A 15,563-nucleotide genomic window follows, 5' to 3' on the forward strand; every position below is an offset into this window, starting at 1 on the left:
TAAAGTTATTGGAGGTGTTTTTGGCCAGAAGTCAGAAGTCACGAGGAGAGTTTGAGTTTGAGAGATTCTGACGTTTTCTATTTATGAAGGAGTGTTTGGGAAGATGAAGAACTGACTTGGCATGATTCTAGGCAGGAATATAGTGTATGAGATTCAAGAGATGGAAGGCTCAAGTACCTTTTGTGGGCAACCTCTCTATCATGTATAGCACGAGAACAGGCTGTGTTAAACCAAGCTTTAGAAGGTTTAGGTTGAGAAAAAGAATGAGGAATGTACACCTCCATGCCAGACACTATCACCTCCATTATATATTCAGCACACAGATGGGTCTCTGACATGGAAACACATTACACTAGTTTTACCAAAAAAAATGTAAAATAAAAATGCTGGTATTGATAGAAATAACAAGAAAAGTTATCCCAAGTTGGAGATTTTCGTAGTTGGTATGAATTATTTAGGTTTCTTGATGTTTATTTATTTATTTTTTTCAATTATCCTTTCTTAATAAGTTTGAATGATTGCAAGTTGATGTTTGTAGATTTTAAAGTTATTGAAGAGAAACATGGTAGAAGTGACTCATTTTGGGGGAAGAAGAATTTTTTTCTTTGCTACGTTAATATGTCTTAGATAGATTCCATAGACTAGATTGTGCAGAAAAAATGTTCTTCATAATGCTTTGTTAAGGTGGTCTTAAGCATACAGTTTATTATTAAACTTCATAAAATTTCTATTATTTTATTGAATGATTGGTTTGTGAGTGATTATGGGTCCACTCACTGGTGGTGCTTTATTACTTTGTAAATCCAACACTGAGGTTGGAAAAGTTTTTTTTTTTTTCTTTTTTTCTTGCCATTTTGATTGTTCAAAAGATAAGTTGTATGTAAGTATACTAAACCTTCGTGAGGCTCAGTCTCTTGTACTGGGCCTAAGTGAAGCTTAGGCCGTGTAAGGGAAGAAAAGAAAGGTGTAACGAATCCAAGGGGGAGGGATGAACACACCAAGCTTATCAAAATAGACCCTTTAATTCAATAACAACTCATCACAGTCATGTAACTTCCTACCTAGCCTACCTATAAGATGGGAGACCAGTTAGCCAAAGGAAAGGGAAAAATGTCTTGAAACCTCTCTCTTAAATGAGGTCAAGTCACAGGAAGAAGGAAATACAGAAGCAGGCAGGGAGTTCAGAGTTTACCTGAGAAAGAGATGAATGATTGAGAATACTGGTTAACTCTTGTATTAGAGAGGTGGACAGAAGAGGGATGAGAGGAAAAGGAAAGTCTTGAGCAGCGAGGCTACAGGAGAAAGGGAGACATGCAGCTAGCAAGATCTGAAGAAGAGTGTGCATGAAAATAGTGATAGAATATAGCAAAAGATACAACATTCTGGAGATGAGGAAGAGGCTGATGACGATCAGTCTGAGGAAGGGAATTGATGAGACGAAAGGCTTTTGATTCCAGCCTATCTAGTAAAACTGTGAACGGAACTACCCCTCCCCCCATCCGCATGCAAAGAGTGGTCCATACAAGGACGGATAAAGCCCTTGTAGAGTTAGCAGTTGAGGGGTGAAAAAAGTGGAGGAGACGCCTCAGGACACCTAACTTCATAGAAGCTGTTTTAGCAAGAGATGAGATGTGAAGTTTCCAGTTTAGATTATAAGTAAAGGACAGACCGATGATATTCAGTGTAGAAGAGTCAATCGAATGTCATTGAAGAAGAGGGAATATGTAGTTGTTGTTTTTTTTTTTTTTTTCTATATAAGAGGGACAATCGACCAAGGGCAACAAAAAGTGTGTTAACAAAAAAGGCCCACTGAGGTACCGGTCCCTAAAAAGTTAAAAGGAAAAGAGACTGCTTGTGTGGTAGCTACAGGAATCATCATTTTTTTATTCAATTCTAAATCTTGAGTGAAGAATGTATGTGTAGGTAGGTGCATGTAGTTTTGTGTGAAGTAAGAGAGTTGTCTTTAGAGGGCAGGCTGTGACTGCCCCCTTGTGTTGTGAAACACAAAGGGAAACGTTCAGTGATGTCACAGCTGGCTTTAATGATAAGTTCACAGCAACCCCTGAACTAGTGCTATTAGATCTCACTGGGAATGTGAATGGTTGTGTCGAGTTGACAGATGGAAGAATTGAGTTTTGAGTCATTGGACACTACTAAGTTTTATCTGCCCCAATCAGAAAACTTAGAAAGAGCAGATATCGGGCATTCTGTGACGTCCCTGCGGGATCTGTTAACTTCCTGAAAGGTTGGTCGTCTCTGAAAAGACGTGGAAAGATGTAGGGCGGTATCATCAGCGTAGGAGTGAAAAGATCAAGAAGTTTGGTTTAGAATACCATTAATGAATAATACAAGGAAGAGATTGGATGACAGGACAAAACCTTGAGGAACACCACTGTTAATAGATTTAAGAGAACAGTGGCCGTCTACCACAACAGCAATGGAATGGTCGGAGAGGAAACTTGAGATAGAGTTGCAGAAAGAAGGATAGAAGCCGTAGGGGGGCAGTTTGGAAATCAAATCTTTGTGCCAGACTCTATCAAAAGCTTTTGATATGTCTAACGCGACAGCAAAAGTTTCACCGAAATCTCTAAAAGAGGATAACCAAGACTCAGTAAGGAAAGCCAGATGATCGCCAGTAGAGCGACCTTGACGGAAGCCATACATAAGTGAAGCTTAGGCCGTGTAAGGGAAGAAAAGAAAGGTGTAACGAATCCAAGGGGGAGGGATGAACACACCAAGCTTATCAAAATAGACCCTTTAATTCAATAACAACTCATCACAGTCATGTAACTTCCTACCTAGCCTACCTATAAGATGGGAGACCTATGGGGGAGGGAAACTGTGGGTAACTCAGCTGTAGATGAGAGGGCGTGAGGGTGCGTGTGGTGGCGTCCCAGAGAGGTAAAAATGGCGGCCCGTCCCTTGCGGCGTCCTGCTTCTCTCTCTCTCTGTCTCTCTGCCTGGTTGGGCCTGCTGTGCTGGAAGTGGCAGAAGGTTCCACAGGAACGGTGCTGTAAACATAGTGATTATCTCATGAGTTGCTCTTATTAGACCACGTGGCGTATTGCAGCTCTTCCTGGAGAATGTTGGAGAGTGTACCTCGAGACGAGAGCAGGGTGATGTTCTGAGGGCGACGCCACCACGCTCCTCACCTTATAAGGTGGCAGCCATGATGACTGCGCACACAGCCACATGTCATCTCCCTTCTCCCCCTACAGGGACTCCCTATATAAGAATTCTTAGCTACACATATGAAAGGGAAGATGAGGATTTGGACTAAATAAATACCCTAATAGTGGGTAATAATCCCACTCCAGTACTGGTACTCGGTACATGGCTTTTTCCTCAGGGAAAACAAATCCTCGTCTTCTCTTTTACAACAACAAAAAGTACCACACACATAACAATCCACGTAATCGCGATACACCACCGTGAGCACACGTAACCATTTAGAGCTATATACAGTGTCCAGGGTATCGGTGGTATTACTGCCCTTCGTTTCAACATTTCACACTCAACAATTTTCCACTTAGTGCGAGACCTTGACGTCTCTACCGGTCCGGCAGGACCTGACCTCCCAGTTGGTGTTGCACCACCCACTTCCCATCAGTCCAGGCGTACAGGGGCGGAGTAGAGAGGCCAACGTAGTCCTCTCCAAGGCCTTATTCTGTGGGGACTGGATTCAGGAGGCCCCTCCTCCTGAACATTCCAGCCACCCCCAACAGTGGCGGTCTCCTTCCCCAGCAGCGGATCTGATGTAGCTGCAAAAGAAGTATAGGGCAGTCACAAGATTCCAATGTCCCTAGGGGTCTATATACAGTAGAATCTCGAATCTCGATTGTAATTGGGACCCAAAATACTGATCGAGATTCGAAATATCGAGATGCGAAGTTAACTTCATATAGGGAAAAATGCAATTGCGACCAAAACTTTGGCAACTAACCTATATCAAGTACACAAACTCTCAGGCTGACACCTAAAGTACTTACCACACTACACACTGCAGTTCATATAATAAAACTAATGAAATGTTACAATAAAACAACACATATTTACCTTATATTTATTGAAATAAAATTAGGGTGATTGATGGGGCTGGGCTGGTGGCTCGGCTACTGGGACTCACCACCTTCACTCCCTAATCTTGTCATGGCCTTGCGTATGTTCTCTCCACTGCAGCCAGCACCGTCAGTCTCTGCATTAAATCCTACAAATGATGGTTCTTCTGGTAGTTCAGTGTCCAAAGCATCAAGGTCTATTGGTCCTTCGTCTTCTTCTGTGACATTCTCGATGACCTCGGCGACTCGCTGCTGCATCTTGAACAACCTCGTTATAGTGGACTGTTTTTGTTCATTGACTTTACTGTTGTAAATGCCCATCATTTTTCTATTGAGATAATCAAAAGCCTCCTGGAGAGTTTCATTCTCCACTTTTCCCTCCACAATATCCCTGGCCTTTGCCACAAGCCCCAGTGCCTCGGACAACTGTTGAACACTCAGGGAGGGAGGCTGTGACACGGTATCAGGCTGTTCCAATTCTTCCTCCATTACGTCTTCTTTAATGAAATTTTCGATTGCTTCACTTGCATCAAACTTTTCTCCTAATAACTCTTTCATCACATCATTCTCATTAACATCACAGAATCCAGGGGCAGGAACAGTTGTAATAGATGTCACAGCGTCAGCCAGTAGATCAGCTTGTCGTTGAATTTGTGAGGAATCTGAAGAATCTTTCTCGGCTAGCAGATTTTCCCAGGCATGTCTGATAGTTGCATCTGATATGTTATTCCAAGCTTTCACCATTAAATCCACTGCATTCCGGATGTTGTAGGATTTCCAGAACTGCCTCACAGAAATATCTCCTTTTGACGAAACGTCTTCCTCAGTGGTGACCTTGGGCGGCGGTGTCGGTGGCCTGGTTGGAGGTGGCGGACAGTTCACGATCACTTTCACTTTCATTTGAGGAGTTTTCGATCTCAACCAGCTCATCATTGCTATCTATTTCATGTCGCATTTTGTCATGAAGGTACTTATAGTATAATAGCTTTACATTGGCTATTATTTCCTGGTCCAGGGGTTGTAATATGGAAGTAGTGTTTGGGGGCAAAAACACGACTTGAACACATGGATGCCTCCCTATGAGGAATTTTGCATGGCCAGGTGCATTGTCTAGAATGAGAAGGATTTTGAAATCCAGGTTTAGTTCCTCACACTTTTTCTTTGCATCAGGGACAAAGTATTTATCGAACCACTCGATAGAAAGTGCTGAGGTCATATAGGCTGAAGCTGTAGTCTCCCAATAAACATTCAGTTGTTGCATATCTGCATGTTTATAAGGTCTAGGCCTTTTGTATTTGTGAATGATAAGAGGTTTCATTTTGTGGCTGCCAGAAGAATTACAAGTAAAAAGAAAGCTGATACGTTCTTTGGACACTTTTACTCCTGGTGCTTGTTTTTCATTTTTAGAAATGAAGGTGGCTTTGGGAGAACGTTTCCAATAAAGGCCAGTCTCATCACCATTATATATCTGGTCTTTGCAATAGCCTCCATCTTCTATTATTTGTTTGACTATTACGGGATAATTAGCAGCACTTTCACTATCAGCAGAAGATATCTCGCCTTGATACTGTGCATATTTAATGCCACTCCGCTTCTTAAACTTCTGCAGCCACCCCACAGAAGCATTAAATGCAGGTGGATTTTTTACTTGTTTTTTCTTGCAAACAGCCTGGTAGAATATCCTTGCCTGTTCACGCAGCTGAGGACCATTGATACTAGCTACCTCTCTTGCTCGTCGTTGAATCCACTTCACCAGATAATATTCCATTTCTGCCACTAGACGATTACTTTCATTATAAATACACGTGATGCGGCGCTGTCCAAGTGTGTTTCCTGTGAACAATTTTTTTGCCAATGTCACTGATTTTTTCACTTCATCTTTTTTGCTTTTCAATGTGGAAATAGTACTCTGAGGAATGCCAGTAAGTTTTTGTATTTCACTGACTCTATAGCCTTTCTCCAAGAGCTGCAACACTTTATCCTTGTCCTCTGCAGTGTATTTGTTCAGTTTTTTGCCCTTTCGATAATCACGTTTTTCACTTCCGCATTTTTTCACACTTTGTTGTCCTTTACACTCATTTTCGCTCTTATCCACCCCTTGGGCCCTTCCATTGGCTGCGGGAAACATGATGAATGGGATCCAGGTAGCCTGCCCGCACCCGTAAATGACCTTGACCGCGCACACCGCACACACTGGTTTTAAACAGAGCGGGGGGAGGCCGCGTGTACTGATACACTCCACAAGCTGCCGCAAGGTGGGAGAGCAATCAAAACAATCGCATCGCGATGCGCCGCATTTTTGATGAAAAAAAAAAAAAAACAGCAATCGAGATTTGGGTAATTTCATCGAGATGTGTGAATAGTGGGTTTTTTATGGTGCAATCGAGATGCGAAATATCGAGATGAGATTGATCGAGATTCGAGATTCTACTGTACTTAGTATTCTTCTATAAATCTCCTTACTGGGCTCCTCTACCTCATTCAGCCGGTTCCTGAATGTATTGGTACGGCAACAAACCAAAACGCTTACCATGTTGTTTGGCTCGCGCACCAACTATTTATGACAGTTCCACAATTCGCTTTTTTGTGTTTGGAGCGCTCGCCAACCTAGTTGTCTGGCTTACCAAAAGGATATAAAGCGTCGGAATGGTTGGTAGCCCCGCATAGCTGTGGTTGGTAAGCGTGTGAGTGAAAACCTGGTGAAAACGTAAACAATTTCGTTCGATCAGCTGATAACATGTCTCAAGGAAGAAAAGTTGGCGTCGCTAACCAGCGACCAGAAAAGCACGTTGGTTGATCTTATCAACCAATTCAACGTCGTGCTTGATAAAAGTGGTAATTACTCCATGATAGCTAAGAAACAGGAAGCTTGGGAGACAATTACCAAGAAGTTCAATGCAATATGTGCAACACTTAATCAGTTTTTTTTTTTTTTTCAGACTCATCACTATGATCATATTTTCAAAAAGTAGATAACACACACACACACACACACACACACACACACACACACACACACACACACACAGGTATAATGATTAGCATTAAAAGTAGATGGTTACGTTTATTCATTCTTACATACTATTTGTACTTTGCAATACCTACATTATACACCATAAGATCTTATATATGCGTGGAATCCTCACTCGTCGCAATTCTTCCATTTCATACATTTCTTCATCTATGATTTCTTCTAATGCAGCCATGGTACCTGAAAAGTGTAGTTTTTAATGGTCTGAAGAATACCTAGCTGCATTTTGAATGGTTGTAGGGCATAGGTATGTTAGATTTGGGTGGGGGATAAGTGAGGTTAGGTTAAAATATGTTTGGTTTGTTTTAATTTCTGCCAATCTAACATTTCCGCTTTTTCATATTGACATTTTCCATCGCAAATTGATGCTTCAGAAGTTATGACAATAAATAGGTTGGTTAAGTTTACCTTGGTTAGGTTAGGTTAGGTTGGGTGGGTTAGGTTAAGTTGGCTGGGTTATTGTTTGCTTGGTTAGGTTACATTAGGTTCGTTAATAGGATCCATTCACTAATGTGTAATAAATCCATCAATAATGTCTTCTGATGTGTAGACCACCACAGAATCAAGTGTTACCTGCAAGCTCATCAAGGTACCATTTATACCTTTCCTCCATTGTTTCATCGGTCACCTCTTAATAGCCTTGAACTTAAAACTACAAATATACTCAATATACAGCCTCATGATCATTTTAATTTATTTAATCGTTTTTTTTTTTTTTTTTTTTTTTTTTTTTCCTGGGTATGAGCTACGTACATGATATCTCGGCTTCAGTCTACTCCACTACTTCCATATTATAGTTTTTGCCCTTTAATTCGTCCACTTACCTTTCTTAATAGTAGAAGCACACAGTAAGAATTCATGTAATGATATATAAATAACAAGATTAATCATATACTTACCAAATTTAGTCAGTGAAGTAGAGATGTGACGAGTCGATTAGGCTGTTGTTGATGTTTGGCGAACTCACAAGGCGACTACAGTAGACTTTAAAATTAAACGTATGCTCAATATAGCATAAGAAAAGCTTTGTTGTACCATAAAAAAAATTTGACATGGTAAATAGACTGAAATGAATTTAATTACAGTTAGCTTCTTTTTACATTTGGAAATTTAAGATACAAGGCGGTAGCTTTGGTCGCCCGGACACTTGACCAATGTTTTGCAAAATGCCTCGACCAAAGTTCCAATCTTTGGTTCACTAGCGGACAAAAAACAGATGGAAAAAGGCATTCTGGAACGGCGCAGGATACAAACTGCTTGGTTGGCTGCCTAACGGACCAAAAAGAAGTAATTCAGGAACCGGCTGATTGTCTTCTTCCTCCTCATCGGAAGGCACTACAACTTCTTATATGTCTACCACGTACCCTTCATCGGTTACATATTTTCTCACTCGGTCTGCTGCTCTATGGAGTATTTTGCCATTAAACACATTTTCCACTTCATATGACACTTCATCTAAATTCACCTTTTTAACCTTATACGGTCCAATCCACTTGAGACCAAGTTTTCTATCAGCTGACGAACCAAACTGTTCCCTTTTTATCCACACCAAATCATCTACCTCGACTCTTTGGTCCTTCCGGCCAATGTTCGCTCTAGCTAACCTCTTCCTGCTATTTGCACGGGATGATTGTCTCACTGCCTCCAAGGCTGTATTAATGTCTATTTCATCGTCCACCTGGGGCAAAGTAGTTCCCACATAGCGAGGAGCATGGCGCTGGAAGAAAAGGAAATAGGGCTGTTCGCCAGTGGTCTCGTGTACGGCCGCATTATGGATCTGCTGACACTGCGTGAGGCACTCGGACCACCTGTGCGGTTGTCCTTTCGAGAGACGCTAGCACTGACTTCATGGTTCGATGTAACCGTTCGGTGATAGAGTTCCCACATGGATGGTATGGAGTGGAAAACACCATCTCTATCCCATGCGTACGACAGAGTTCTGTCAACAATTGTGAGCGAACTCGCACGCATTGTCAGCTAAGAGTACCTTCGGTACCCCATAGTCTCCCAAGTAACTCTTAATAACCCTAACTACCTCCTCAGCGTGTCTGGACCGTAACTTCACCAACTTTACAAATCTTGAAAAGTGATCTATGATGGTTAATACGTACTTATAACCTCCTCTGGCTGGAGTCATTTCAGTAATATCGATACTAATTCTTTCCAAAGGTTGATTTACAGGAGGCAATTCCTGGTATGTCTTTTGTAAAGCTGGTGCAGTTTTACATTGTTGACAAATTATACATTCTCTGATAAATTTCTTTATGTCTGATCTTTGATTTGGGTCTATTTTGATAAGCTTGGTGTGTTCGTCCCACCGCTGCCACCATCTATACTGAACCTTCGTGAGGCTCAGTCTCTTGTACTGGGCCTAAGTGAAGCTTAGGCCGAGTAAGGGAAGAAAAGAAAGATGTAACGAATCCAAGGGGGAGGGATGAACACACCAAGCTTATCAAAATAGACCCTTTAATTCAATAACAACTCATCACAGTCATGTAACTTCCTACCTAGCCTACCTATAAGACGGGAGACCTATGGAAACCGTGGGTAACTCAGCTGTAGATGAGAGGGCGTGGGGTGCGTGTGGTGGCGTCCCGAGAGGTAAAAATGGTGGCCCGTCCCTCGCGGCGTCCTGCTTCTCTCTCTCTCTCTGTCTCTCTGCCTGGTTGGGCCTGCTGTGCTGGAAGTGGCAGAAGGTTCCACAGGAACGGTGCTGTAAACATAGTGATTATCTCATGAGTTGCTCTTATCAGACCACGTGGCGTGTGCAGCTCTTCCTGGAGAATGTTGGAGAGTGTACCTCGAGAAGAGAGCGGGTGATGTTCTGAGGGTGACGCCACCACGCTCCTCACCTTATAAGGTGGCAGCCATGATGACTGCGCACACAGCCACACGTCATCTCCCTTCTCCCCCTACAGGGACTCCCTATATAAGAATTCCTAGCTACACATATGAAAGGGAAGATGAGGATTTGGACTAAATAAATACCCTAATAGTGGGTAATAATCCCACTCCAGTACTGTTACTCGGTACATAAGTAAAGACAGAAAAGTTTTTAATGGAAAGTTTAATTTTTTTAGTTGTATGTACTGATGTGTCTGGTGTCATGCACCATCAGGCTATTCATGGGTGCCAAACAGACTACTGTGTTAGTACTCATAGTATGTCACCCTGGCAGGTATTTGAAAGGTATTTGCATGGATGTAGATGTTTTTGTGTTTGTGTGTGTGAATGTGTGTATTTTTATGATGTATGTGAATTTGGGTGTTTTTGTGATGTGTGTGTGGGTATGGGTTTTTTATATGTGTGTGGGTGTGCTTGCAGAGCCAGTTGGAGTCCCTGGATTACAATGACAGTCGGGTGGAGGAGTTGGAAGAGCAACAGCGCAGGCTCAACCATACCTTAGTGAACCTCCAAGAGAAGATTGACCGATTTGAGTCAAGGTAAATCAAATATTAATATAGCTCTTCTTATGATTATTTTGTTGTACTTTAAATGTGGCATTAACCTGTTCAGTTTCCCTAATGATTTGTGTTTCCAGCTCTTTTCATGCTGTGCCTGTCAACCAGGTGTTTGAAACTGATGTTTCATTTCTGTTACTCTGCTGTGCTGGGTAACTGTCAGCTTCTTGATGTGATCAGCATTTTGCTAGTAGAACTGTGTCTCTTATGTGTGATGGGAACCACAGAGGAAAGACTTTTGAAAATTTGAAAAATTTCTTGTAAAAGTTTGCATTTTTCCAAAATTCTCTCTCTCTCTCTCTCTCTCTCTCTCTCTCTCTCTCTCTCTCTCTCTCTCTCTCTCTCTCTCTCTCTCTCTCTCTCTATGTTGTATAAATGAGACTCTGGTTCCCTGATTGTGTGGTATGTTGTATAAATGAGACACATGGCAGTGGTTCCTGTATATATATATATATATATATATATATATATATATATATATATATATATATATATATATATATATATATATATATATATATATATATATATATATATATATACATACAGTAAGGTCCCGGGTTACGTTGGTCTCGAGTTACGTCAAACTCACACTTATGTCTGTCCACTATAAGGCAATTTAAGATTTAAAAAATTGAAAATTTATAAATTGTAAAGCGCGGGGTTTATTGTTATTGTTGGCCACCAGGCGTCACTAGTGGTTATCCGCCACACCGTCCACCTCACGCTTGAATACAATAACACTACGTACCTCAGTTCCACCACACCGTCGCCCCTGGCAAGAGTGTTCCTACATCTACGTTTGCTGACTATCTTAGTATCTTCCTCAATGGCACCAAAAAGAAAACTGAGTGATAGCAGTGATGCTAAGAAAAGGAAAACCATTACGCTACAAGGAAAAGTGGACATAATTAAAAGACATGAGAAGGGAGGCAGCTGCTGTGTGTAAGGGAGTGAAGAAGAAAATGGGAAGCCCGTTACCATGACAACGGGGAGGTTGACGACCTTGAGGGTTCGCGCACCTATCACAACAATAACAACTCCGGAGCCTTCGTCTGGGCCACACGACACTTGCAGCTCACTTGCACTGTCTGCGCCTGTCTGCTGATCCCTATTGCCCTATTGCATTTCCTGCTCCGCTGCCCACGCTTCTACTCCCACCGCACTGCACTACGCTCCCAGCTGTCTACCCTGGGCGTCACAACATTCGACCTGCCTACCCTCCTGGCGGCCTCAGGCGTCCACCCCTCTGGCAACATGCATTCCTTCGCGTTCGTGGCCCTAATCAACAACAAAAACAAGCTTGTGTTTCATATTCCTACATAGTTGTAAATAATATACCAATATAACAATATAACCTTTTACTTACCTGAATAACCATAAAATATGATTGGTTGAAAACTCGATAATATGCTTTGAAAGTACAAAAACTCGAGTTACGTACAAAATTGAGTTACGTCATTTTTCAGGAACGTAACTCTGACGTAACTCGGGACCTTACTGTATATATGTGTGTGTGTGTGTGTGTGTGTGTGTGTGTGTGTGTGTGTATGGAAAGAAAAACCTTAGGCTGTTTCTACAGATACCCTCAGCTGAGCTTCAACTACAAGGACCCAGAGAGGAACTTTGACCGATCTTCTGTGAAGGGCTTAGTGTGTAAGCTATTCACCTTACAGGACTCCTCCACTGCCACAGCCATTGAGGTCATTGCTGGAGGAAAGGTTAGGAAATGATTCTTTCTCTTCTACTACGTACAGTTACCACTAAAGTTTGAGTCATGTGTTAATCTAAACTTGTCTTCCATGGTATCATTTACCTTTCATTTCACATGTAAAGCTTATATGGAATTCTGCAGCCTCATCATGTATGCATGCTCTTCCTTGTATATATGTTGCTTACTTGTGTTGGAGTTTTCCATTTTGTCCAATTATCTTGTGTTTATCTGTCTGTGGCCACAGTTGTACAACGTCATCACGGACACAGAGGTGACAGGCCAAAAGATCCTGAAGAATGGGAAGCTGGCAAGACGGGTCACCATCATCCCCCTCAACCAGATAGCTGGGAGGTCCATTGACAATCGTACTGTGCAGCAAGCTGAGGCTTTGGTAGGTGTGGAGGGCGTGGGTGTAGTGATGGAGGTACTGTACTGGGTGTGGAAGATCAGAAAGCTTGAGTGGGTGTTGGCGGGGGGGGGGGGGCACTCTGCAGGTCACCTAAAATCTAAACAAAAACTATATTATGAAAATAATATGCAAGATCAAAAGTTATGAAGGTATTTAAGTGACTTATAGACATGTACAGGTGTCCCTCGGTTAACGATCGACTACTTAACGATATTTCGCTCATACGATCCCTCCAAATTAATCCCTATTTTTTGGTTAACGATCGCCAAAATTCGGTTAACGATCGGATTGACCATCATAATCGCGATCGCAATCGCGATCGCAGCGCCCATCCACCCGCGCCCGTGCAGTAAACACACCACAGTCTTTCCGCTGTTTTGATTGTGCAACAACAACTCTATCACGCTCGCTCTAAACTTCTTTTTGTGCTTATTTGTGATCAAGTGAACTTAGTGATGGCTTCCTGCGACCCAACGATTGTTCTCCACCGGAGATAAGGCTAAAAATCGAGAAAGAGCATTGGCCTTGATATTAAGTTGAACGATTCTCTCAAGAATTTGAAGGGTTTGAAGCAGCTGACCGAGTTTGGGTCGGTGTGGGCATGATGATTTAATCCTCCAAGGCCCTGTGTCCCTCGGGGCACAAAACAACACACACGATATCACATCCACTCCTCAAGGTAAGTACTACCAATTCTAAAGGTGTAAATAACAACTAACAACATAGAAAGTGTCGTTTATTTACGCATCGCGAAATACATGTATGTAGTTGATAATTTCAAATCCCTCAGTTAGCGATCGTTTCGGTTAGCGATCTGTTTTTGGGAAACGTAACCCTATCGTTAACCAAGGGATACCTGTACTAAATTGTATCTATTTTATGGAAATTGAAAAAAGGAATTTGGCTGCTTGTCGCCGGTATCTGCTGATACCGGATTTTGTCTCCTCTATCTTTATCTTTCATCTAAATGACTAATATTTTCACAAAACATGGATTGATGTGCAGTGCTTCTTTACTAGCAATATGATAGAGAAAGCTGCAGTAGTAATGAAAAGGTTATTAAAAACATAAAAGCTGCAAACTGCGGCTTTTTCTTATGCGTAGCTGATGCCACAACAATTTTAAGAAATTGAAAAATGTTAGCTTTTTTCTGTCTCAGACTTGAGTTTTATAAGTCTCCTTTAAGTTTATTTGGTGAGATTAATGCACAATCATTCCATGATTTGTAAAGAATGTGATGATCATTTTACTATAATTTTTTTTTTATTTGGTAAATTATTGACAGTTTATTCAACATTTATTCCTGAAAAGTAGGTTTTGAAAAAAAATTTTGTGTAAACATCTCCTCTCCAGTAATGCCACAAAGCTGCCAGACATAAGATAAAATATGAAATATAAATAAAAGAAACACTTACAGCTTAATTTCTTAGTTGGTTTGCATCCCAGATTTAAATTTCCAGATACATATGGAGATTTAAATGCCTGAGATGTCTTTACCTACTTGGATTACAAAATTCACCAAAAATAAGCAGTCTGCTTTACAACAATGTGATTTTGTACACATGAAAGAAGGATATTAGGCTACAAAGATCCATTTGGGGAAGTGACCTTAATTTCTAGATTTACTGTGAGTTCAGCTGAGTGCCCCCATTTGGTTCAAGTTTATACACATGAAATAGAGAATGTCACATTGTTGTAGTGAGCTGAGACTTTGTTGGCCATAGTGGTCTGTTTGGTAATGGTTGGAGTGTACTACATACTCAATTATTTATTTATTTATTTATTTATTTATTTATTTATTTATTTATTTGTTTTATTTATTTATTTATTTATTTATTTATTTATTTATTATTATTATTTTTTTTTTAAGGGATGCCTTCAGTTACCCAATAAGTCTTGGTCTGTTTTTTGATGAGGCTTAAGCCTTAACTGACTGAATGTTCATGCAAGTCCACTGCATCCCATTTTGAGATTTGGCAATCATTCATGTAAGCACATTTGTCTCGCATATAATTTTAAATCGCTCCAAGAGGTTTCCTCTAAATGATTGAGCAGATGGATGAGAACACTTCCCAGTGAGCCACACTTCCCAGATACCCTCTTCTCATACAATCAATCTACTCTTTCTTGCTGTGGAAGAAGTGCCTGTCAGCTCCAAAGACATGACAGGTAGAAGGACCATGGCAGCTGATAGGTTATTTATCTATCTTGAGTTTGTTTTGACTGTATAATAGTATTTGCGAATCAATTAATATTGATTCTATATATTACGCACACAGGTAAATGTGGGTGGGAAACACTGGCTAGCCTTATTGGAGTTGTTATATTTTTCTGTCTCTCACCTTATCAGAGACAACAGAGACTTTCCTTTTTCCTTTCCAGCTTCCTAGAATTCATCTTACATTATTTCATCATGATGAATGAATGTGTTTCAACTGTGCGTTATGAATAGTATTATGTTTGATTTTTTCTTTGTAGCCATGTTTATGTATGCATTGTGACAGAGAGAGAGAGAGAGAGTTATTAAGTTCAAAAATTTCCTTGCAGGTGTGTGTGTGTGTCTTGTCTCCCAATGTTAGTTAGTTTTCAATTTTGTTCAAGTTTCCACAGTAATCTTTTGTGTGGGACCTTGTCAAATGCCTTCTTTAGATATAGGTGTATGCAGTCCACTCTTCCACTATGGCAACCACTCTTTAGAAGCTTATTACATTTGTGACACATGATCTTCCTCTTCTGAATCTTTTGTCTACCTGTCAACATACCTTTCTCCTCCAGATATTTCATCTATTTTTTTCTTTATTATGCTTTCACATATTTTTGCTATTACACTGGTCAGTGACACTGGTTTGTAGTTTAATGGATCCTCCTTATTTTCCCCTTTGAATATAGG

General features: G+C 40.9%; 1 protein-coding gene and 1 long non-coding RNA gene across 2 annotated transcripts in view; one reads left to right on the plus strand and one right to left on the minus strand.

Annotated features, from left to right (window-relative positions):
- The window catches only part of LOC123503943 (structural maintenance of chromosomes protein 2-like), a 230,003-nt gene that overhangs the window by 78,902 nt on the left and 135,538 nt on the right, over positions 1-15,563 (plus strand). Inside the window, exons 12-19 of the mRNA XM_045254068.1 lie at positions 3,071-3,160; positions 3,567-3,757; positions 9,271-9,283; positions 9,843-9,905; positions 10,208-10,267; positions 10,414-10,532; positions 12,133-12,271; positions 12,509-12,655. Of these exons, the coding sequence (XP_045110003.1) occupies positions 3,071-3,160; positions 3,567-3,757; positions 9,271-9,283; positions 9,843-9,905; positions 10,208-10,267; positions 10,414-10,532; positions 12,133-12,271; positions 12,509-12,655 (822 nt within the window). The remainder of the gene's footprint in view (positions 1-3,070; positions 3,161-3,566; positions 3,758-9,270; positions 9,284-9,842; positions 9,906-10,207; positions 10,268-10,413; positions 10,533-12,132; positions 12,272-12,508; positions 12,656-15,563) is intronic.
- Positions 7,108-8,054, minus strand: LOC123504007. Its single transcript, XR_006674677.1, has 2 exons — positions 7,989-8,054; positions 7,108-7,269 (listed from the first exon to the last, which is right to left on the minus strand). It is a non-coding gene; the product is annotated as an uncharacterized LOC123504007 (long non-coding RNA).

The sequence above is a fragment of the Portunus trituberculatus genome, chromosome 15 (genome assembly GCF_017591435.1).
Source record: "Portunus trituberculatus isolate SZX2019 chromosome 15, ASM1759143v1, whole genome shotgun sequence".
NCBI classification, from domain to species: Eukaryota; Metazoa; Arthropoda; class Malacostraca; order Decapoda; family Portunidae; genus Portunus; species Portunus trituberculatus.